The sequence below is a fragment of the Gambusia affinis genome, linkage group LG09, assembly GCF_019740435.1.
Source record: "Gambusia affinis linkage group LG09, SWU_Gaff_1.0, whole genome shotgun sequence".
Classification (NCBI taxonomy): Eukaryota; Metazoa; Chordata; class Actinopteri; order Cyprinodontiformes; family Poeciliidae; genus Gambusia; species Gambusia affinis.
Genome location: NC_057876.1, coordinates 6,507,115 through 6,532,808, shown reverse-complemented (window position 1 = coordinate 6,532,808; position 25,694 = coordinate 6,507,115). Strand labels below are relative to the sequence as shown.

The window sequence follows — 25,694 nt, the reverse complement described above, 5'->3', positions numbered from 1 at the left end:
TTCTTTCCCTGTAAAGCTGCGAACATCCTCCTCTACTGTCTCTACTGCACTGTAAACAAAAGGGTTGGTTTGGTATAAAATACTTGACATGGAAAAAGTTTGAACTTTGCATACTTAAATTCCAACAGCATTGAAAACAAATGTTAGCAAAAAATCATTCCTGAACATTTTGATGAGAACTGACCTAAAGATGTTGGTTCACCGTGTTGCAGTTTCCAGCAGAAAACATTACGGTGGATATGTTCGTATGGACTGAAATATAAAGGAATATATCAACTCAGTAAAAGTTAAAAGCTGTTAAAGTACTTATCCTACTTTCTTTTAGTAAGCAAGAATTTAGGTTTTTATCAAATGTTGTCCCTGTTAAGCAAAAGCTATAGTCAGCGTTAGAAAAAATAGTTTTTTGTTCAAATTACCATTATCTCCTGACAGATAGCATATAGATAATCTGTGAAATAAATCAAGCTGCTATGTAATCACCCTGCGGTCCTACTGACATCGGCAGAAATACACAGCTTTGTCAAAAACAACCAATCAGAGCAAAGAGGACGGTCTTAGAGCCATCAATCATTTTCATGCTCTTTGCTAAGCTACAGCTGGTTCACCACAACATAGCCTGCCAAGAATGCTAACACTAGTTAGCATAGCCACCGATGACAGCAGACAAACAGTTCTCCTGTAATGTTGAGTTGTTTCTCTGCCATTAGCACATTGAGCAGTACATGGTTGTTTTGGACCAGGAGCAGTGCCTTTCTTCAGACAGCAATAGTAGCACTGGGAGAAGGTGGGGAAACGTGATTTTAGTTTTCACAGATTGTCTATCTCATACTACGACAGTCTTCACAAATGTGAAACAATTATATATACCTTTTATTTCATATTTTTACATATTAATACTCCAGCTTTTGGTGAGTCACTAGCAGTGATCGATTTATTCTAACTTTCGCAACGATTCTCTTTTTGTCACAGGACAAGATGAGCAAAGAGATTTTAATATTGCGTTAGAATTTGACTGAGTTGGAACATTATTAAACCTGACTTGAATTATGAATCTCTATGTTTTCAGTAGGATTCATTGTGAGATCAAAACGTCCAACTTCAGCTTTGCCAGCCATCAATATGGCTGCTGCAGCACTCAGTTCTTGTCACACCAGATCCAGGTGGAAGTTACCTCCTAGCTAACCTCTGCAGCTGATCAAATCACACCAGGGGGCATTTTAGAGTCCTGCTGGGACCATCATCACATGGAGTCCAAATCTGTCATCACTGTTAACAGTTGGATGGGAGGATCGTTTCTCACAGATGAATAGAAAACCTGAAAAAAGAGATGGCTCCAGAAAAAAAAGCTGCAGCTCAGTGTGTTGCCCTCTGGTGGCAGTATGCGTGCGCGCTCGCGTTTCTCCCCTTTAACCTTACAGAGGCGACGTCACTGAATCTGGAAGTGATTGGACCGGGCTCTGATGCTATTGGCCACCGTTCAATGGAAGGTAAATACATGTGTCTGTATGTGTGCGCTTCACTGCTACAAAGTCAACATGACTGCAGAGCGCTGGAGCGGTATCACGATGAGGTCACTTCCCTGAAGTTCAACCCCGAGGAACATAATAGACATTCACCCGTTTCCATCCCTCCGTTCTCTTCTCTTCTGGTCTTTCATCTGTTTTGATTCCTTCAGTTTTCTTTTTTTTTCTTTCTTCTCAAATAGTCAACCTTTTTCAACTCCTTTAAGTCTAATTATGTGGTTTATGTATTTTCATCCTTGCCCCTTCCGTCACTTACACCTACGCCCTTTATCTCCCAGACATTTGCTGTTCTCTCTCCTCCCTATTTCCCGGTCTATTCACTGTTGCAAAATGTTTATTTACTGTATGTATTTTCAGGAAATTATACTTTGGGGATGGTTGCTGGTTTTCCGGTGGGAGATGGAAAAACAGGTGAAAAGGAGCAGAGCTCTAAAGACTGGCTGTGCGCTAACGTGGGCAGTGACAGTTCACCGTAGGGACAATATGCCTCACTGCCCAGGGCGCCACAAACTGAGGGCTGCTTTAAACGCTGGGGGAAAAAAAACATACCCATGCGATTCTTTTTGCTTATTTGTGTATTTATTCATAGAAGAATAAATATTGGTGTTTGATTTGTTCTGCTAAATTAATAAGAGGCTGCTGTATAGTTTTTATTGAAGTCTGAAAATCATTTAGCCGTTTGCAGCTCATAATCTACTTCACAAAACCTTTTTTATTTTATTTTTGAAAAAACAAGGGGAAGAAAACATTTCAAACCATTTTAGCATTAGATAAAGACAAGTGTGAACAAGCAGAAAGTTTTCTGAAGAAAACAAGAACGGAAACACAACATCGTCTGTCAAGCATGAAGGTGGTGAATTGCAAAATGTGGATGAAATAAAGGATTTTATATGTTCATTAATAATTGCCCATTTATTAATATGTACTCATGGCCAAACAAAGTTTATTGCCAAATATAGAATCAAGGAAGGCAGGAAAATGTAACTGAGGTGAAACTCACTGAAGGGTATTTAACAAAACATCAACAAGTGGTATGTTTATATTTGAACATATTCTGAGAAAATCCACCATGAACTGAAATAACTGAATTCAATTCTTGTGAAATTCATTGTTTGTTGTACTTTTGAACTTTTCACTTTAATAAAGAACGGATATTTAAGTCACATGCCTGAATGTCACAAAACAGCAGCAGGTGTAGCAGTTCCTGTTCCTGTGTAGCTTTAGCACCGTAAAGCATTGTGGGTAACCTTAGCTAGCAATATGCTAGCCTGAGAAAGCAAACAAATGCAGAAGCATTTGGACTCAGATGTTTATTTCTTTTGAATGTGGAGATGATAACAAAAACTTAGTAATTAACAGTAATAGTATGAATTTTTGTATTTGCTACTAGAATAAGCTAAAACTGCGTCTGTTCACTCAAAGAAATGAATCGTTGACTTAACATAATCTTTTATGTCAACAGGTTCCACATAAATGTATTATATTAATTGAAAGCAAACATAGTAATCACACATAATAACTTAATGTTTAACTAAGATAAAATAAATGAATAAACCCAACTAATTCAAATCACTTCAGATTAACAAAATAGAAGTTAGTTGAACTAACTGAACTTTTTTGTGTTAGTCTGACAAAAGCAAACACTCTAAGTTTCATTTGGTCACTAAACATAAACAAATTATGTCACTTTAACAGCTAAAATGTGCTTTTCTTTAACTGATGTTTTTAATATGACTCAATTTTTCTTGTTAACTAAATTCAAGTTCACAATATAATGTAAAGCTGAGGAAGTATCTAAAATAGTAATCACTTAACAAATATTTTCATGTTGCATCATATGTTGAATGAGACTTTTTTTTCAATTTAACCATAAAATAGAAACCTTTGCCATTTCTAATCAGTAGATAAACTGTGATTATATATTAAATAAATAAAAAATATGCAATGTGTTTTAGAAAACCAACCAGCATTCCTGTAATATCCCAAACCTTCATATGTCCTGATGTACTAAATTGTGGCTATCTCAAAATATAAACCAAGGAATAGCTGCAGTAATGTAAGCTTGATGTTTTTCCCCCTCCAACAACTCCTCATCGGTTTATAACGATCACATTTCCCAAAGGTGAGCCACACTGTAAAGATGACGAGCCCAACATGGACTGTGCTTTTAAAGAGTGAAGGTACAGCTTTGGAAACTGATACTTCCCCAAGAAGAAATAAAAAAAAAAACCCTCATTTGTCACCCTGTCTCTGAGCCATGTGTGACTGCTAAAAGTGAGTCTGTGGTGAGGAAAGCAGCCGAGGAGAGAGTGATGACCTCCGGATCTGAAACGAGGCTTTGAAGCGTCTCTCTCTCTCTCTCTCTCGGACATGTCCGCTCTCGTTTCTCCGTGTTCCTCCTCTGCGCCTTGTCGCTCCGGTCGACCGCTAACTGCTCTCCCGCTCTTGGCACGTGGTGATTATGGCGGATCCGCGTGAAGACATGTCAGTGACGTAATGAAGGGAAGCTTTTTGAATCGAGTCCATCCTGCGGCCATGCTGTTGCCGTAGCAGTTTTTAGACTATGTGTGTGCGTGCGTGTGTGTGTGTTTGGTTTTGGGACAGAATCATTTGTCACCAGCGGTTTCACATGTCTGGTATTGAAACTGATGACAAATCTCTGAGGTGTTTTCCCTTTTTGCTTACGCGTTCATATTTGTTGGCACTTCAGAGGATGATGTCATTCTCAAGAGGCTCTTTTCATCGCTTTTTATTAGCCTGCTGTGCCTCTGCAGACATTTGGAGACCGTGGACTTGTGTGTATGTTTAGAAGCCTGGAAGTGTTCAACAAAAATAAATGGGTTTTGTTGTGTTTTGAGTGATTCAGCAACACAAAATAGTGCTTAAAGCTTCAGCATGTAATGTTTCTACAAAAAGAGAAAAAAGAATGTTTCTTTACATATTTGCTAAAATTATCATTATGTTGTGACAGTCAGTGAAATACAACTAACTGCAGAAATACTCAGTCGAAAAGAACCAGTCGGAGCAAGGAGGGGCATCTTAGTGCTGTCAATCACTCTCGTGCTCACCCTGCTTGCTCTTTGCTAAACTACAGCTGATTCACTAGAACATGCTAAGGCTAGTTAGCATAGCTACCGATGACGGCGGATAAACTTTTTTTTTTTTCTGGAGTTGTTTTTCCACCACTTGCGCATTTAGCAGCCTATATAGGAGGTTGATTGGCAGTGCAAAGTCCCGCCTCCTGCCTCTGATTGGTTGCTGTGCATTTTTGCAGGTCGCAATAGTAGCACTGTGAGGAGGTGGAGGGGCTCCAGCCTTTCACAGATTATCTGCCTCATCTCACACTGTCACAACATGGTGACACTTTTAATAAATGTGGGAAAAAAACAACAACATATTTTTGTAAAAGTTACACTCTGCACCTTTAGTTGCAAACTGGAAAAAATGTGAAAACGTTTTCAAAATTCCTTAGAAATAATGATCCAGAAAGTGAGGTGCGCGTTTGTGTTCAGTCCCTTCCAGTTGGGAGACTGGTTCTCCAAAATAAAATAGATTGAGTTTAGCCCAGAACAAAACATTTTCAAGTTTCATGCTCCCCGTCCGATCTGACTGAGCTTAAGTTATTTTTGCAAAGCAACATGGGCAAAAATGTCCATCTTTATTTGTGTAAAGGTGGTAGATGATTACCCCTAAAGACTTTGTAGCTAATTGGAGCGAAAGGCGGATCTACACAAAATTAACTCTGGTGGCTGAATACAAAAACCTCGCCGCATTTTTCTTTAATTACAGTTTACTCTAGTCTTTCATTCTTAACAGCTTTTGAAAACCATGTCTCCTTTTTCTTCCACTTCAAAATGGCACGGAACATAAAACCATTTGGAAAAAATGCACGGAGAAACGTGTCGTTCACGGGGCGCGGCTGCTTCAGTGAGGAACCTTAAATGTGACTTTTGCCTGAGTGTTTTCGTTGCATTGAGTGGCCGTTTGTTGCAGACCACATGGAAGCGCTGGCATTCAGACTCCATCATACGCGCCTGCCATCCTCCATCATGAGCACCACTGCCTCTTTGTTCCTAAAATAAAAAAAGAAAAGAAAATGATGTCGGTGTATACATTTTTGATCATTTTGGCTTAAAAAGCGGAGAACTTCTACCTTTCAGGCATGTAAGGAAGTTTGAGATGTAAACTAGACGGTCGGCGGGTTTAATCTGTTGTTAATCAGCCCCTTGGAAAACTCACTCAAGCATCAGATGCTGCAGATTGCTCTCTTTCTCCTCACAGTTCTCGTTCTGTTTTTTCTCAGTCATCCCTCCATTTCTCCCTCCACCTGCTGGTTTTGTCCTCCCCAACCTTGCCGCTACTCACTACGTCTACCTGCAGCTCTTTCAAAACTCTGCCCACTGTTGTGTGCGTGTGATCCAGAGAGGCCCAGATGATTAAATCTTTGCCTTTTGTTGATCAGTCCGGCTATTACCGCTAATGTCGGCTCCCCTCCTTTGTCCCAGCGTGTGTGGTGCGTGTTTGAGTCCATGCACGCACGTGTGGGCAAGCTCTCGGATCAAACACGGCGTAAGATGAGCCCATAAACAAGCCTTCAGGACCACTTAGGGTTTTCATTCGGAGTCAGTGTTGGTGGGGGCGCGCAAAGGGGGAGTTAGGTACAGAAATCAGCTGCTATGTTTATGCACCTTTCAGTGGTGATTACCGGTTCAATCTGTCTGTTTTACAGAGGGAATATCGTAGTCGCGCAGAGAGCGCAAGCACGCGCGCCTACGAGTGGGTCTCACACACGAGGCATATGTTCACGTTGCACCGGTTTGCTGGGAATTAAGAGTGCCAGTGCAGCAGTAAAGTGTTTATTTACTCATATGTTCAACCCTTAGTGAAATCAGAGGAAGCAGAGAACCGCCGCCGGCCGCAGACGGAGGGCGGACCGACGGTATGTGTCAGACACACAGTATGGCCTTGGTGCTGGCCTGTGTTTCTGCACAGCACACTGAGCTCTGTGTGCCATGTGTGTCAGCATGAGTGGGCATACACTCTGGCAGGCAGACGCACCTCGCAAGAGGGGGATATGTTTAGAGGTGAATAAGCAACATTATCCACTCAAAACATTGTTGTTATTACAATACCGGTGCAACATTGAGTCATTTTTGTGCCACCTAGTTGGACGGGCCGACCTTATCTTTAAGCAGCCTTTGCAACATCAGCAGCAGTTGATATGCTGCTGATAAGCCACGCCCATCGTGATTGCCTAAATAGAGACTGAGAATTAAAACAAAAAATCAGCAGCAATCTCGCTAGCCTGCCGGGTGTGGACCATGGCTTGGGGCGGATCATTTAAAGTATTCTAGAGGGTGCTGTAAAGGAAATTGGCCACGCTCACCAAAGATTGCTCTGGATTTCTGTCGGCGGGTGGATAAGGATCGATCCTAGTGAGTTTGGTTCAGCTCGATCCGAAACTGTGGAATTTAGAGCCAAATGTATGGCAACGGCGTACGCTTCGCCACGCCGCCACGTTCCATCGAAATCTGTTGGTGTTCGACACCCAGACACACTAACATGTCTTCTGTCTCTGGACACAGAAGACATGTTAGTTAATCAACATGTGTGACTGTTGATTAGGTCAAAGGGTCACGTAGAGACCGAGTAAAACATGACACTTCCTGTTCCCGGGGGGCGTGGCTTAAATTATGTCATCATTTGACCATTGGGTTTTGTAGGACACCCGATGATGATCAATCCCTGAAAGTTTGGTGCCTCTGTGAGTTTATGTGTAGGAGATACAACAGTTTTGTGTTTCATGGCGAGTAGGTAACCTTTGGCCCCCGGCAACTGCCCTTCAGCCTGCACGAAAACTCACCGTTTTGATAACTTTTAATCGGCCATGCCTTATGAACAAACTGAAGCCGATCAATCAAAATCCCTAATAGAAGGTCAATCAAATGTGAAGGCTGTAAATGTCAAAAATGGGGTCAAAATCGGAACTTCAATCCAAAATGGCCGACTTCCTGTGATACTTGCTTTATGACATTAATTGAATTTTCTGAGCATCTTGGTGAGTTCTACAAGTGTACCAAATTTCATGTCTCTACGATGAAATAAAGTCAATGCGGAGGGTTTTTTGAAAGGTGCTAGGCTGCGCCGTTGAACCATTTCTGTTGCAATTTTTGCTACGACCTTAATATACATAATTTTCACACAGAGTTGACGCATCCGCCAACTTTTGTTAGTTTTTCAATATGATAAAGCCCCCAAAAAGCCAATTCATTTGGCAGAAGGATAAAAAAAGAAGAAACAATACGATTACAAAAGGCCTTCACAGCTCTTAGCTGCATACTCGGTTAAAACAGCTATCGACCTGTTATAACCGAGTATGCACACAGTCAGTCTGTGTGCATACTCGGTTGTGAGTTAATAAGTGTCAATTCTTCCTTTTTGATTATAAATGTTTGTTTCACTTTTAATACATTTATCAGTAAATGTATTTTAATGTGTATATTTTCAGTTTCAATTATAGTTTTCAATGCCAGTGCATTTTCAGGTTAATTTAAGATGTCTGTTTTTAGCCCCATGCTGTCCATACTATTTTGTTTTTTTAGGAAAAGAAATGTCAGTTTCGACCTGCAGCCACTAGATGGCACCAAAGCCACAGAAATATTTTCCAAAAGACAACAACGAGAAGCAGTATTTCCTTTTCTAGTTATTGTTAAGTTCTTACAATAGATGACCTAAATTACGGCTAAAAATATCTACCCGTAAATTGTAGCTATTTAGGATCGATAATTCTCCAGTTAGAACCTGGTTTGTTTGGCTTTTTAATCTCCCCGGCCACCGGAAGCGGTGCGGATAAAGCCGAGGTTGCAAAGTGCGTCACACGGTTGAGTTGCGGAGAAGCACAACGCCGGAGCTGCAGACGACCGTCGATAAAAATACATCCACAGTTCCACCTTTTGTGTGTGCGTGTGTGTGTGTCCGTGACTAAAATACCCGAGCGGGACGTTTCCGGGTGCAGCATGGTGAAGATAGCTTTCAACTCGGCTCTGGCGCAGAAGGCGCTGGGCAAAGAGGTGCCAGCCGCGGTGAAGGTGAGCTAACGGGCTTCGTTCAGTGCGGTTCCGGGGGAGAGGGGACCTCCTCCAGGCCCGAACCCACCGCAGTTATTATTATCGTCATTATTATTATTATTATTATTATTTTTCGTTCATTTACTAAAATGCACCGGATGCAGGGTGCCGATGTTCACTGGATTACAGGCTTGCGTCTTTGCTTAACAATAAATCCATCCATGCATGCGTGTATGGATGCAACGCTGCAGTTGTTGTTGCTCTCTATGTGCTATTTGTGTGTATTTGTGCATGTGTGTGTTCAGGACCCGGAGCTGGCCTCTGACTCTGCGGCCACAGACGGCTTCGGTCGCCTTATTCTCTACCTGCTGGGCATCTCCTTCATCCTGACTGGACTCATCGTGGGGGGAGCGTGTCTCTACCGGCATTTCACCCCAAAGGTTTGTGTTTCAGTATGAAATTCCTAAAAATCTGCACCTTTATGTGGTAAAGCCGCGAATTTATACGATGAAACTTGGTGGAATTTTCCATTACAATGCAGACATGTTTCCCATGAGCTTTCAAAAGTCTAGTTTTGACATGATGTCTGTCATAATCTTTGTTTATTACAATGAATATTATCAGGAACTCATGGAGGACATACCAGATAATTAGGTTTTTGCACCCTGACATCAGCTACAAATTAGTTTTGGAGAAATCTGCCAGAAAACTAAATGAGCCCCTTTCTCCACCCAGTCACACACAAACATAAAGCTCACACACACACACACACACACACACACGCACACACACACACACACACACACACGCACGCACACACACACACACACACACGCACACCGACATCAGTATACATTTACAGTCTTATTACACACCAAAAACACAAATAACAATAAAATCACACGCATTAAAAAACGACTATGAATTATATAATCAGTCAGACAAGTTTATTTGTGTAGCACAAATAAACAAATATTTTGTCATCAAAATCTTCAATAGACGTCAAACATGTTTGTCAATTTTCCAGCGATTACAGCATTAAGCCTGTCACAATAATCAATAAATCAATGATAATTAAACCAAACTCAATCATTTGCATTGGCATGATTTATCGTTTATGGTTTCTTTTTCTCTCTTTCTACTAAAACCTGGAGGATAAAAGTCTTCAGTTTGGTGCTTTGGTTGTAACTAGACCTTTTGCTTACGAATATTAAATTTAATTTTATTTGTTTTTTGTATTTATTTGTTTTGGATATTTAAAATGTCTTCCAGTTCCTTTGTTAAATGTTCATTAGAATTTAATGTTTACTGACGCTTAAGAACGTGTTCCTGCGTTATTATTTTGCCATTACCACTGTGGTCCTTAAAAATGGTCCCAAACCAACAATATTATCATTTATCGCGATAATATTCTGGAACAATTTATCGTTCAGCAAAATTTGTTATTGTGACAGGCCTGTACGGCATAAAAGTTTTTAAAAATGGTAAATCAGCTAAGAATAAGTAACAGAATTAAAATCTAAAAAGTTGAATTATACCCATCTGTCGTCGATTCCAGCTTGTGAATGGATGGAACAATTTATCGTATTCATTTACCGTCTTAATACACACCAAAAACACAAATGCATAACGATATAAGAAAATCTATTTTTAAATAAAATATGCGGCAGGTTAAATTAAGATGAGCTTACTCGCATTGTGTTTTACACTTAACAAGGCTTATGAGGACTAATAGTTACAAACCATGTAATTACTTGGTTGCTATGGCACTTAGAGGCCTCATAATGCGGATGATACCGGGTCTGATCTTCAGTACATAGACATGTATTGCTACCAGGGGGGTTCCAATAAATTATTCACATATTTCCAGGCTGGCAGCTGATGCTCTTGTTGAAGAGGAAATATTGGAAATGTAGTCCAAGAAAATTAATTTACTAGAGCGCTGATGCTTCGGTGCAGGTTTTGAGAATTTGCACTTCAAAGGAGTAGCTTTTCATTTTTACTTTCATTCTACTACATTTTAAATATATAATTCATGTTTTTTACTCAATTACATTTCTCTACAGGCTTGCGTTAATGGTTACTTAAGGCGAACATGTTATTTTTTTTGTAGTTTTCATTTATTTTATTCCATCGACACACTAAAATTACACACTACCACGTCTCTTTAAACCGGTTCCAGAAAGTAGAAGAAGAATACAGATTTTTACACAGCAGAGGGTTGAAATGATAGACCAACATCAGCTTGTAAAGACAATAAAACTTGAATACAACCCTCTCTTAATTCACATCACGCATGTGGCTTTTTAGGTCTGTTTTTAAACACGTGGATCAGCAAAAACCAAGCAACAGCGTGGAGCCTCTAACCATAATATTGACCTAAAATGAACCAAACAAGGACTTCCGGTTTGGGTCATGAAGGAGTAGGCAGCGAGTGTGAAGAGCTCTGACCCAACTTCTAACTTATGAGACCAAACCTTATATATTTACCACAGAATTGACGTATCTTGTACACATTACCGTGTTGGACGACTTTGGCCGGTTAATGGCTACCTCCAAGCAAAAACAAACCTCCTCGATAACCACGCGGAACACCGTTGCTAGCAAGCCAGCCACCATGGCCTCCGACGCTAGCCCTTCCAAAAGCGATGGATTAACTATGACCCAACTAGTACAAGAGTTAGCCAAGCAACGAGAAAGTTTAAAAGAAGACATCTCCACCCTCATTCAAGAATCACTGGTGCCGTTACAAGCTTCGGTGAGTGCTCTGACAGAAACGGTGGGCTCTATACAACAACGCCTAACCGCTTCAGAATCACTCGCAGGTGATAATTTTGAGAAGATATGTGCTGCCGAATCTGCTGTTAAAGCTCTAAAAGGCCAAAATGCTGCACTCTTGGATCGTATTGAGGACTTAGAAAACCGGTCACGCCGCAACAACTTGAGGATTCTAAATGTTCCAGAAGGCAGTGAAGGTGTGGGGAATACTGTTAACTTTATGACGAATGCGCTAATGGAGCTCACCCGCAGCAACGCACTTTTCGACTCAGCCCCGGTGCTGGAGAGAGCACACAGGGTGGGCGCAAAACCCAGCGACACTAGCCGCCCTCCGCGCCCGTTTGTGGTATGCTTTCAAAGATACCAGGAGAAGGAACGGCTACTGCAGTGGGCAAGGCAGCACACAAGCACCTACCAGGGCGCTACACTGAGAATATACCCTGACTACAGCGCTGCTCTGTCGAGGAAACGCGCTGAATTTAACGGCGTCAAACAAACACTCTACGAGAAGGGGATCAAGTTTCGCTTGCGTTATCCAGCTAACCTACGAGTCTTCCATAAGGGAAAAACCCTCGACTTCAGCACTCCGGAAGAAGCACGAGCTTACTGCAATCAGCTGGTGGTTGGGGAAGAGGACTGACATGGACTAGTCGAGTCGTGTGTACCTGTTATGTGGTCACCATCTTACTGCTTGGAAGACGCTCTGACACGTATGTGAACTCTCGCCAAAGTCTATTTTGGGTAATCTAATTGTTTTTGAGAATTTTGGATATTTTCTTTTTCTTTTTCTTTACCTATATACTTAACATAACTGAATGTACATTAACGGTATGTTTAACGGTATGGCTTTACTTTAATTTTTAATACCGGAATGGTTTCAACTAATATAAACCATCCCTGGTAAAAGGTCATAGGCTCTTCACAAGTTAAGAGAAGAGTGTGTTTCGGAAGGTTCAGGAGTTAGAAGAGAACCTGCAGTCTGCCCATGTTCCGGGGACAGGCATAGGATATGTTCAGTTTGGGGTTAAAGGGAGATTTGTTTTTAAGAAGGGTGTGGGGTGTTTTTGGGTGGCTTTTTTTTTTTTTTTTTTTTTTTTTCTTCCTGGGGGTGTTCAACCTGCTTTTCATTTTTGAAGATGTCATATGTCGCACAACATTGATAGTGTTAGGGCAGATATAGGTGTAACTCCAACACGTTTCATTACCTGGAACGTGAGAGGGATGAATGGGCCTAATAAGAGAGCAAGGATCTTCTCTCACTTAAAGAGACTGAATGCAGAAATAATATTTTTACAGGAAACTCATTTGAAAATAGCAGACCATATCAGGCTTAAGAGGAATTGGATTGGACAGAGTTTCCACTCTAACTTTAATAATAAGGCACGAGGGGCAGCCATCCTGATCCACAAAAAAATATTGTTTACACCATCTCGGGTCATCTCTGACCCCCAGGGACGATTTGTGATAGTATCTGGGTCGCTGTTTAACTCTCCTGTAATTCTAGCTAGTATTTATGCCCCAAACTGGGATGATGTAGGCTTTATACATAAACTCACTTCTCTTTTCCCAGACTTAAATAGACATAGTCTTATTCTATCGGGGGACTTCAACACGGTTATGGACCCAGCTATGGACCGCTCTAGCCCTAGAAACTTATCTCGCTCTAAAATGTCTCTTGCTCTTGGTGAGTTTGCTGATAAGGCAGGTTGGGTTGACCCATGGAGGTTCTTTAATCCTAACAAAAAAGAATTCTCCTACTTCTCACATGTTCACCACACATACAGTCGTATCGATTTTTTCCTCATTGACAAGACACTTCTCCCTTTTACAAAGAGAATTGAATACAATACTATTGTTGAATCTGACCATGCGCCGGTCTCCCTGGATATTTTGTTCTCTCAAAATGTCACACAACGAAGAGTTTGGAGATTAGACACATCCTTACTATCAGACAGTCATTTCTGTGAATTCATTGGTAAAGAAATAGATGAGTTTATATATTTTAACAGATCTGATTCCATATCCCCATCCATATTGTGGGAAACACTTAAAGTAGTTATAAGAGGGAAGATAATTTCTTATTCTATTTCACGGAGTAAGGAAAGAAAGCAAAAAGCAAACGATCTCTTAGTATCATTAAAACAAATTGACCAACAATATTCTACCACTCCAACACCTGAGTTATATAAGGAAAGGGTTACATTGATGACCCAATATGATCTATTGTCAACAGAAATAACTGAAAAACACCAACTTTGGTTAAAAGGACAATATTATGAACATGGGGATAAGGCAGGCCGTCTTTTGGCCTATCAGCTTAAATGTAAATCAGCGTCCCGTCTAATACCTCAGATACGTAATACTCCACAATCCTTTACCGTAGACCCAATAGAGATAAACAACACCTTTAAGGATTTTTATTCTAAACTATACACATCTTGTCCCCCGCAAGATAAATCCAAAATGATTAGCTTTTTAGATAATATTGATATACCACAAGTAGATACACAAGCCAAAGGCAGCCTTGAGGAAGCCATAAAGTTACAAGAGATTATAGATTCCATTCATAAAATGCAGAATGGCAAATCACCTGGACCTGACGGTTATACCGTTGAGTTTTATAAAAAGTTTTCTCTTCAACTTGCTCCCCTGCTACTTGAAATGTTTAATCACTCATTTAATCAGAACCATTTACCACAAACCCTAACAGAGGCTTCCATTTCACTTCTTTTAAAGCCAGGCAAAGACCCAAATGATTGTGGCTCATATCGACCTATATCTTTGCTTAATGTTGATGTCAAAGTTTTAGCCAAACTGCTAGCATCAAGGTTAGAGAATGTTGTACCCAACATCGTCTCAACAGAACAAACTGGTTTCATAAAGGGTCGTCAGTCTTTTACAAATATTCGCAAACTTTTAAATGTCCTCTATTCCCCTGCGTCTGGGGAGATCCCTGAAGTAGTTGCCTCTCTGGACGCGGAAAAGGCATTTGACCGAGTGGAATTTAATTATTTGTTTACTGTACTGGAAAAATTTGGCTTTGGTTTAAATTTTATAACCTGGATACGCTTGTTATATACATCACCCAAAGCGTCTGTTCTTACAAATAAGATATCTTCCCATTTATTTTCTCTCTCAAGGGGCACACGCCAGGGTTGCCCTCTAAGCCCACTCTTATTTGCATTAGCTATCGAGCCTTTATCAATAAAATTAAGAACAACCCCCAATTTCCTCGGTATTCGCAGGTTTGATACTGAACATAAAGTTTCTTTATATGCCGATGACTTACTTTTGTATATTTCTGACCCAGTGTCATGTATTCCTACTATTGTCAATATTCTTAATGACTTTGGAAGTTTTTCAGGTTATAAATTAAACTATTCTAAAAGTGAATGCTTTCCAATTAACTATCTAGCCCTTCAGCTACCAGACAATGCGTTCCCCTTTCATATATCAAAGTCCGGATTTAAATATTTAGGCATACACATCACCCGTACGTTCTCTGATCTCTATGGAAAGAATTTCAAACCTCTCTTGCTTAAATTGGAGGCTGATTTTCAGAGATGGTCCGGTCTCTACTTATCTCTTCCGGGTAGAATTAACTGTATAAAAATGAATGTATTACCCCGCTTTTTGTATTTGTTTCAGTGTCTCCCAATATTTCTGTCTAGGTCTTTTTTCCAGTCTTTAAATAAATTATTCTCCTCTTTTCTCTGGGCAAATAAAAATGCTAGAGTTCGCAGAGAGTTTCTAGAAAGGCCCAGAGATAAAGGTGGTCTGGCTTTACCTAATATGAGAAACTATTACTGGGCATCTAATATCCAAAAAATTATATATTGGTATCAAAGCCCGCAGTTGGATTGGTGTAGGATTGAAGCAAACTCCTGCACCTCTTCCTCTCTTTCTGCTTTGGTCACTACTGGATTACCACTTTCACCCTCTAAATTCACCCATAGTCCTGTAGTATCTTCCTCTCTTAGGATATGGATACAATTCAGACAACATTTTAATCTAAAAGAATTTTCTATATATAGCCCTATTTGTAATAATCACCTTTTCCCGGCTGCCAGGATGGATCACACCTTCGCTCAATGGAGGAGAAATGGTTTGGAAACTTGTGACCATTTTTATATAGATGGTGTTTTTGCCAACTTCACTGACCTTTCGGCCAAATTCCAATTACAAAAAACTGATCTTTTCAGATATTTCCAGGTTCGTCATTTTATTCAAAGTCAAAGTCCAGTATTTCCTGCCTCTCCAGCAGACTCGGGGCTTGAGAGGATTTTGCGTAACCCTTTGTATCTCAGGAGGCACATTGCAAACATCTCAAATATCATAACATCTCTTCAGGAAACAACACTAGATGAGCTTAGAATTGCATGGTCTGAAGAACTTGGTTCTGTTATTTCTGAACATTTCTGGGAACGTGCTCTGAAAAGAATCAATGGAACATCGTCCTGTGCACGGCTTAGCCTTATACAGTTAAAAGTCCTCCATAGAACTTACTATACCAAATCTAAACTTTCAAGAATTTATAAGGACATTGATGACAGGTGTGAGCGGTGTCATTCTGCTCCAGCAAATATGACCCATATGTTTTGGAATTGCCCGAAATTAACTGAATTTTGGTTATCCATCTGTAAAACACTGAATGAAGCATTTAATACCAAAATCAAACCGTCTGCAGGAATGGCCATCTTTGGAGTATTGTTTGAGGAGCACATGCTATCCACTGATCAAATGAATGCGTTCGCCTTTGCTTCCTTGGTAGCTCGTAGACTTATAGTTTTACTCTGGAAATCATCTGAACCACCTAAAGCCTGGGTTTGGCTCACTGATTTAATGTTTCTCTTGAAATTAGAAAAAATTAAATACTTTATTAGAGGCTCCACAAGACAATTTCACAGGGTGTGGGACCCTATGATGGAATACTTTAAAAATCTTAAAAATATAGAATTACCTTCATAAGCCTATGGAGCCCTGGGATGTATATGTGTGTGTATATGTGCATGTATGTATATATATGTATATATATAATATAATTGATGATGTCCAATTGTTGTATTATTGACATGTAATGTCCCCCGTTGTCCCCCTCCTGTTTTTTTTTTTTTATTTTTTTTTTTTTTTTATTTTCTCTGTTGAATGTGGGTGGGTGGGTGGGGTTTGGTTGTTAAAAGATAAAGCAAATTCAATTCATGTTACCGTATTTTTATGCACCTTACTTTGTACTTTTTTGAATAAAAATATAATGAAAAAAAAAAAAAAATGAACCAAACAAGACTGTGCAAAATTCTTTCTATTAATTTAAAAATATAGGAGTTTATAAAGTATTTAGAAATGTTTAAATTGAAAAAGTATTGTGGCGTTCCCACCCTGACCGTACCGTTGTCCAATGGACGTACAGCTGAACTAAGCCCAGGAATGGCGTTCTACCAGTCGCTGTTGCCATGGAAACACACAAACTGTGGTATGGAAACCACATCATACTTTTGTTGACCACAACCAGGAACTTCTGTTAAACCCTGAACAGCCTCTGGCACCAGATTCACCAGACGGACGATCGCAATGGAAGACGTCTTTTCTTTACACGTTATCACGTCTGTATACGTAACGGATGCATTATTATTCTTCCCATGTCTTGGTCCCTTTGTTATAACCGTTCTTGTCCCTTTTTGGGATTTCGCTTTACCGTTTTCACCGTGATGGGTGTAAAAAATAAAAAGAAACACCACCTAAATCCCTGAGGAGTTTACCTGAATTGCTGTTTTTGGCCGACCAAAACCGCCGTCGGATGAGATCGCCACCCCTCCATGCGTGGTTTTTAATCCTAGAGGATTGTCCCGACTCCGGCTTTAGTGGAACCAATCGCAAGGCTCCCTGCTAATTCCTCCGCCAGCTTGTGCAGAGACGAGCTGAGAGCCGGGCGAGTTTGGGAAGAAATTTTATTTTGAAAACACTCTAATCTTGGTGGAAAGCAGGAGTGCTGACTCTCAAATGCTTCCTTAGTCTTGGGAGAGAGAAGGCTCAATATTTTGAGTCAAGGACTTCAACTGTTGATACAAACCAGGTTTAATGTGATCCAGTTTTATATCTACATGGGGATCCAACTCCTTTTTGGAAACAAGGTTTGTCTAACGTTAGCTACACATTAATGTCTGTCTAATAATACAGGCAGCCTTGATTACATCCAGTATCAGCTGTGGGTCGCGGCTGCAAGCTAAACGCCAAAACACTGACGGTCACCACTTCAGTGGAGATTCCTGTGACAGATGGAAGGGAAAAAAAATTAAGAAAGGTTCTGGTCATTATGAAAGTGAACACAAGATTATAATTCCCAAAGGGTTTTTTTTCCATGTGACAAGTGGAAGTTGAGTTCAGCTCTAAAGGATTTTAAAAAGGAGAGTTTCTTTGATGTGAAAAACCAGGTTCCTAGTTTTGCACATAATTGAAGTTCTTCAAAAAATAATGAGGGGGGGAAACACTTTTTAACACCTAAAACCACAGAAACAGTTTCGATCCACAGTGTTTCTGATGCAGAATAACAGGAAATACTGACCTCTAGCTGTCGACCTGTGAATTATTTTGTCTTTTACATCAGAGTTGTGAAAAATCAAAACAAAAACAAGTGGAACAAAATCAAATATAATTTGGAAAATAATAAAACAGATTTCATAGATCCTTAAATTAGCTTGAAAATCACTTTGAAAATGTGACTTTTTAACCCACATGTCCTAATTTAGCCAAAACACGAATGTTAAAAGTCTCAGGGACGTTTAAGCATCAGTAGAAATATTTCTGTTGGATTCCACTTTATCTTTCGCTCTGAAAAACGGCATTGCTCTGTTGAAACCTGCAGTGCACCATCCTACAGAAACTAAACTGACACTAAGATTACATTCATAGCAAAACCCAACATCGAAGATAGATTTTATTTTTCCCATCCTCCTCTGCTTTCATTCATTTTATATTTGCATGATAATAATTTTTTTTTTTTCCGGTTCTTGTTTCCTACCTGGGGCTGTCTTTGTGTGAATGATTTATCTCTTTCGACTCCCCACCAGAGGCTGTATCACGGAGCGATGCAGTTCTCCGACGTGTCCACCGGGGCGGAGAGCCAGCCCCACCAGCCCTACTACCTGCCGCTGGTGGAGGAGGAGGTGGAGATCTCGGACAGCATGGCCGTCGTCAGCGTGCCCCCTCCTCGCTTCCGGTCCGGAGACCCCGCCTACATCCTCCACGACTTCAACCGGGTGAGAGCCGCGGGCGACCGCTCTCTGTCCCGTTGGTGCTCTGGTTCTGAGCTCGCCGATTTCACGCGTTTTTGTTTTGTTTTGACGACGCAGAAGCTGACAGCGTACCTGGACCTGACTCTGAGGACCTGCTTCGTGATTCCTCTCAACACTTCGGTGGTCCTCCCCCCTCAGGACCTCATCGACCTCTTCTCACAGCTGATGGTGAGTGACGTCCACTCAGTGGCTGGCCGAGTGGCTGGATTACAATAAAATGACAGGACGCAGATGAAAATCTGCTTGAGAGCCTTGGAAATGTAGTTGATGGTGGTTGGTATTCAGACTGCGCAGTTTGGCAATAAAGTGCCATCCAACGTTGATTAAAAAACAAAATTTTAAGGCATTATTTACAAGTGAAACCAGATATTTAAAGATAATGAAAAGACAAATGCACTCTTTTCCCCTCCCTGTCTGAAGTTAGATCTGACCAAACGTTTCTCGTCTCAGGTTTGTCCTAATTATCACAATTATTTCTATTTGTTAAATACCTGAAAACGTTGGGAGAAAACTTTTTATACATTATTTAGTAACTTTCTCAGACCAGTCAGATGTACAGGACATGTGTGTAAGAGAGATATTTAATTTGTTTCTAGTAAATGCTGGAGTAAATAGAATACTAACACAAGATATTAATAAATAATCGATGTTATGTAATAGTGAAGAGAAACGGTCTTCATAGTTCATTTTTCAAGGTGTTGTGATGGAGAAGTTTGAAAAATTACCTTGAAAATCTTTGAAAAGTGTGTGAACCTTAGTTTTTCTGTTTGATAAATATTTTATTTATTTTTTGGTCATTTTTAGCCTTTAGCCTGGCAACAACACAAAGTCATATCTGAAAACTCTTAAAACTCCCTGGTTTGTTTGCTCTGTGTTCAGCTTACGCACAAAAAGTGGAGACACACTAATCAGCATTTTAGTGGCGGATTTCCAATCTTTTTTATTTTAATACTGATTCCCATTTCAGTTTAACTTTATGATCTATATTAAGTCTAGCTCTTCAGCTTTCCTGCCATAAGTTTCAATAATTATTTAAACTGAGTTTGAGAGAGCATTTTAGAAAATTAGCATCTCATATCATGATTAGCATGCTAGCTTATCCTGTTAGCTCTGAGGCTGCTAGCATTTCAGTTTCTGCTGTTTCTGTTAGCAGCTGAAAGTGAGTCTGAATGAACAGCAGACATGTTTATAGTAAAAAAGACACTTTCATTTGAAATAACTTCCTTTTGCTGTTATTAAAAACCCGATACTGAAACTAGCTAACAGTAGTAACTAGCTGTCACCTTCATCTGGTTGGCGCTTATATAAATCTATTTCTGAGCTTCCAACTAGCTGCTGGTCAAAGCAGATTAAATGTAAAACTGTCCAATTCACCTCTGCTAATTTCTGTTTATTTCTCATAAATGGGGATAATCTTGTAATCCTGTCATTTTCTATAATTAAGGTATAAAAGTCATTTTTCTAAGATCAGTCACATTTGATGCGTGTTATAGTGCCTTTACTCTCACTGTTTTATGACTTATTCTCTAATTTTAAATATTATTTCTCCAATTGTATCTTTTTTTTTTCCTCATTATGCGTATTTTTCGCTTTGTTTTTTTTTTGTTAAATACCATAAGCAACATGAATAAGATTTCAGGAAATGGCAAATAACTATTAGATGTTTTAAACAAAGGTCACAGAGACTAAAGCTGCAAATCATGTCAATATTACTTAAAATCAGCATGTTTTAGTTAAAAATATTGCAGTTGTAGCAGTTTGTTTGTTTGTATATATCTGTGTGTGTGTTGGTGTGTGCATTGAAACATTATGTTGCGGTTGTATAATATGAGACTGTCAGGAAAGTTTTAATTCAAATGTAAGCAGAAGAAAATCCCTGATTATGCATCAAAATACCACAAGTAGCAACAAATATCCCATAAAACCACAAGAAAGATTAAACTGTTATATTTAAACCTCACATTCCTAAACTGATGTGAGGAATTTTACACTTCCTCACATCAGTTTAGTTTACTGTAAACCCCCCAAGGATAAATATGTAGAAAAGTTACTGGGAAATGGCACAGCAGTCTAATGTTGTTAAAAAAATAAATAAAATGTTTTCTGGTTGTTCCTCTTTCTGAGGGTTCTTCATGGGCAAGTCAAAAGTCTGCACAGGATGTTTGCATGTATAATATTTGACTCAATTCCCAAATTCAAACAGCACAGCTCGGAGGTATTTTGTGCACACTTTGTTTTTCTTTTTTTTTTCATGCAAAACTGAATGTTTTTACAGATTTGCAGATTGTGAAATACACCTAAGGAGACCTAAAAGAGGAAATGTGCTTAGCTGGTATGGTTACTTAAAATGAAACGTAGCTTCTGCTCGGTATGGGACGCTTCGCTTTGCTTGTTGTTTCTGCAGCGTGTGTTTGTGGACACCTTTTTATTTCACGTAACAGTGGGCTAAAAATAAGCGCAGCCTCACTCGTTCCGTCTCTCTTCTCTCCAGAGTGACTCATACCGCAGCTACCTGGTGCGCGAGGACCTTGTGGTCACCGAGCGCATCGAGGACGTCAAGCCGCTGGGTTTCTACATCCGCCGGCTGTGTGACGGGAAGGAAACTTACAGAATGCAGCGCCGGTCCACCCTGCCAGGTACGGACGACGAGCGCGGTGACAGCAGCTGGCGCTGAGGGTTTACTGTAGACAGCGAAAATGTGGAAGTCAATTTACATGCAAAACGCTGTCCGGCAAAAAAAAAAAAAAAAGCCCAAAAAATACCCAAACAAACATGGTGGTGGTAGTGTCATGCTGTGGGGATTCTTTTCTTCAGGTAATCTTAGCAATAAAACCTTTTAGAGGCTGCTAAAGATTTGACATCAGGACAACATCGATGTGTGAGAAACGGCCCAGTCAAACTCCGGACCGGAGTTAAAGGAGCCTGAGGCAAGACTTCAGGTTCATATACGCCTGTCGCTGAACATAGATAGATAAATTAAAACGAGCTCAATAATTGCCATCGGCATGATTTATTGTTTTTCTCTGGGTGATAAAACTCTTCAGTCTGGCTCTTTGGTCTCAACTGGCCACTTTTTCTGAAGGTCAGTTTTGTTTACAGTCTTCACGATTCACTTTATTTGTCGTTTTGCTTATTTATTTTCAACATTTAAAAGCTCTTCCAGTTCCGCTGTCAAACGTCAATCAGAATGTAAAGATTATTGATCTTTCAGAATGTGATCATGCGATTACCGTTATATCACTTGAACATTTTCTAGAACAACAACGTTATCGTTTATTGTGACGACTTCTGGGGACAATTTATCGCCCGGCTGAATTTGTTATCATGACAGAAATAGCTGCAGATGACGGGTGAAAGACTCGGCGCCGTCCCTGCAGTGACACACGGTTCCACCACCTCAGTGAAACCCACTGAAGTGGTCGTAATGTGACAAACGCGATAAGTGCTTTTGCCAGACGCTGTACGGTTAAAGTTGGTCCAGAGTGGCTTTAAATAGCCCTTAAACTTCACCATGAGTCAGAACTATTTGTTTGTTTATCAGAAACTCCTGACTGCTCTACAGTCTGTACAAGAAGCTCGACTTTATTTGGCTTTAAATAGAAGAACTGAAACAACGTATTGGAAAACCAGAGGTATATATTGTCTTTGAGGTTTCTGAGTCATGCTCGGCTGCGTTTTATTGTTTTATTTTTTCTCCTCACGTCCAAAAACGAACACCAGGGATGGTTGTTTTTAGCAAGAGGAACATTTTATGGGGTTCCCCCTGATTCAGGCTGTGAAGCAGATCTGAAGAGCTCCTTTCAACCAAAGAGGAAGCTGGACGGCCGAGCGAGGTGTTTTTGTTTTCACTGACGGCCAAAACGACAAATAAAATGTAAAATAATAATCAAACTCCTGCGGGTATGAACATAAAACGTCCACACGTCAGTTCTGGAACCATTTCAGGAAGCTGACAACAAGGTTGGAACAGTCATTCGAATTAATCGCGATTAATCGATCATTGAAACAATCGTCAACTAATCTAGTCACTGATTGATCGTTACCTGCAGCATTCGGGCTCCAAAAATGTCGGTTTGCTGAAAGAACATCACATTATGAGCAGGGATTAGGTCAGAGCTGCACAGAAAATAGAAACATTTTGCATTTAAATTTAAAAACCTTCTTTGTAAACCTGTCCTACCCTGAACTCCTCATGTTGCATTTTTAACGACACCTGGTTCAAATTTTATTAAACACCTTTTGGTCCAATTATTAATAAAAAAAAATTAAAAAAATCAACAAACTAGTAATTGTTTGGCAGCAGATGCAACATTTGCTACAAATGATCATGTGTTCCCTACAGGAATGCTGTTACTGCATTTTAGGCAATTATTTATTTTTCTTGCTCTTAAAAGTACTTAAATTATTTGCTCATTTGCGTCTTTTAATGTATTCTAACATCATGTAAAAAAAAAAGAGGCTCAAGTTGTTGATTGAAAGAAAATCTGTGGGATGTGGCAACTTTTTTATTGGATTAACCGAATAATCATCAGAATCCTCATTACAATAATCGAGTACTGAAATAATCTGTAGAAAGAGGAAGAAACCTTTCCTCACACCTTCCTACTTCTTTGCTGGATTTACTTTAAAAAAAAAAAGGTCTAACTTGATGTAGAATAAAAATGTAAAATATTTTCCGGCTGCTGTTTATTTTTATTTATTTATTTTTTTTGTCAGGCGGAAACATCCAGAAGCGCTCCGCCGACGACTGCTTCACCATCCACCACTTTGAGAACAAGTTTGTGACGGAGACCCGCATCTGCAAGGCCTGATGGGGAAACGGCGAGAGAGAGAGAGACAGAGAGAGAGAGAAAGAGAGAGACAGAGAGAGAGAGAGAAAGAGAGAGATAGGGAGAAAATGGGTGAGCCAGGGTGACTGAGAGAAGGAGGGAGTGGATGAATGACAGCGACAGGAAGCACAACTTTCAGCAGAAAGCTACTTTTGTACAAATTGTTTAGCCTCCCTTTGCTTCCCAGCTTGTGTCGAGTGAGTTTGGGTTCCAGAGCCGCTGTACCTCCACCTAACCTCCACCTAACCTCCACCTGCTGTTTGTTGTTACCTTAGACCAGGGGTCTCAAACTCCAGTCCTCGAGGGCCGCTGTCCTGCAACTTTTAGATGTGGCTCTGCTGCACCACCTGAATAAAATAATTAAGGCTCTGGAGAACTGGTCTACACCAGGTGGAGGTCATTAAGTCGTTTCATTCCAGTGTTTTGTACCTGTGACACATCTAAGAACTGCAGGACAGCGACTGGAGGACTGGAGTTTGACACTCCTGCCTTAGACGCACTAAGTTTCATTTGCGCCGTTAGAATCCGTTTCGTTCGCCGTGGCTTCCTGCAGACCCATCCTATCGATGTTCTTGTATCCCAGACACGAGTTGTTTGACATCCTGCTTGATATTCCCGTCGTTCCCAGCAGGTGTGCGACGCCTCTCGTGTTTCCCGTCGCCTCCTTTCCCAGAGCGGCTTTAGCAGCGCGCCGCAACGCCGACACGCACGTTTGAACGCACGCTCGTTGCCAACATGGACGAACATCCGGCAGCTGCCGCTCCCCACTTTTTGTAGATATTTCCCAGAGTGCCCTGCTGCTGCTGGCACTCCTCCGTCCCGCCGTGTCATGATTTAGTGCAACTCCTTCGTTTTTTGTGTTTGTGTAGAGACATTTCTAGATGTTAACTAGTGAAGACCGTGAGCTAAACCAGCGGGACCAAGCTAAAGGGAAACGTTGCGAGTTATTTTGAACGTTTATTTGATCGCCTGCTTTGGTTTGCGATTTTGTTCGTATGTTTCATTTTAACCTGAACAAAAAACAAAAAAAAGAAAAGAAGAAGAAAAAAAGCAGATGTAACTCGTCGTTATTATAGTTGGTAGCAAATGAAGTTTTACATTTTTCACTGGAAATCTTATAGTTGCTTAGATTTAATTACACGAAACTGTTACGGTTGAGTTTGGAAAATCCCTTGATGAGCGAAAAGGAAAAATGTGAAAAATCGTATTTTTGAAATGGCTTTGTGCCAAAGAGAATAAAAAGGGGGAACAAAAGGAAACGTTGCGAGTTGTTCTGTGAATCCCACACAGGAAGACAATCAGTAGGAAGCGCTGTAGGCTGGTAACGACAGGCTGCTCTCCAACCCGACGCCTGAGGAATAACACGAAACAACTTTGTGTGACACTACTGAACTGAATTTCATTTTTGTTGTTGAATAAAGTTGCTTTTCTCAACCTGCTTAAAAACTAAACTTTCCTGTGTGGTTCTTGGTACGTCATACATCACTGCCATTCAACCTTTTTTTTTTTTTTTTGCTCTAGACAATAATAACTGGACAACATACAACTTGAATTAATTTTGAAAACAAGAAATGTGTGGTGACCTTGACGTCGACGCTGGTGGGAACAAATGGGACAACGCTGCAAATCTCTCCAGGAATTATTTGGTCTAGTTTCTAGATGTTGGAGTTTTCCTTTTTTTTAAGTTTACAAGTTCTAAATATGGATTTAAAAAATACATTTCACTTATAATGTTCCGGTGGAACTAGTTTTATGAATATGAAGGAATTGCTGGCTAAAAACAAGCTGCTATTTCATGCTGTAAAGTTACTCATAAGTTAGTTTTGCCTTATTTCAAGAGTATCAAGATGTTTGCAATAAAAACTCAAAACATACATTTTGTTTTTTGCAGTGGCTTAGTCTGGTTTGTGTCAATAAACTAGCCAATCAAAATAAAGAGTTATTTAGTATCCAGCAGCTTGCAGAAAGTGTACAATCATCTAAATATTAGCCGTCTATATTTTAGACTGCGTGCATAATTTCAGCGTAAACCCACAATAAATTCACATTTGTGCAACCAGTTCTTGTTTTTCAAATGCAAATTTTTGCCAAGTTTCTGCTTTTAGAAATCATTTCTCTTTTCTTTTTTTTTTGTTGATCAGAGGATTTCAGAACAAGGACCAACCAAATAAAAACTAAAACATGTTTTAATTACACATAAATAGGGAA

General features: G+C 40.0%; 1 protein-coding gene across 1 annotated transcript; it reads left to right on the top strand.

The window, feature by feature from the left end:
* Nucleotides 1-8,176: 8,176 nt before the first annotated feature.
* On the top strand, nucleotides 8,177-24,932 carry LOC122837279 (integral membrane protein 2A-like). The gene is made up of 6 exons (XM_044127528.1): nucleotides 8,177-8,611; nucleotides 8,896-9,030; nucleotides 18,433-18,621; nucleotides 18,715-18,825; nucleotides 21,149-21,293; nucleotides 23,374-24,932. Exons 1-6 carry the CDS (start codon nucleotides 8,540-8,542, stop codon nucleotides 23,466-23,468), a joined length of 747 nt encoding a protein of 248 aa, XP_043983463.1. The 5' UTR covers nucleotides 8,177-8,539; the 3' UTR covers nucleotides 23,469-24,932.
* Nucleotides 24,933-25,694: the final 762 nt, after the last annotated feature.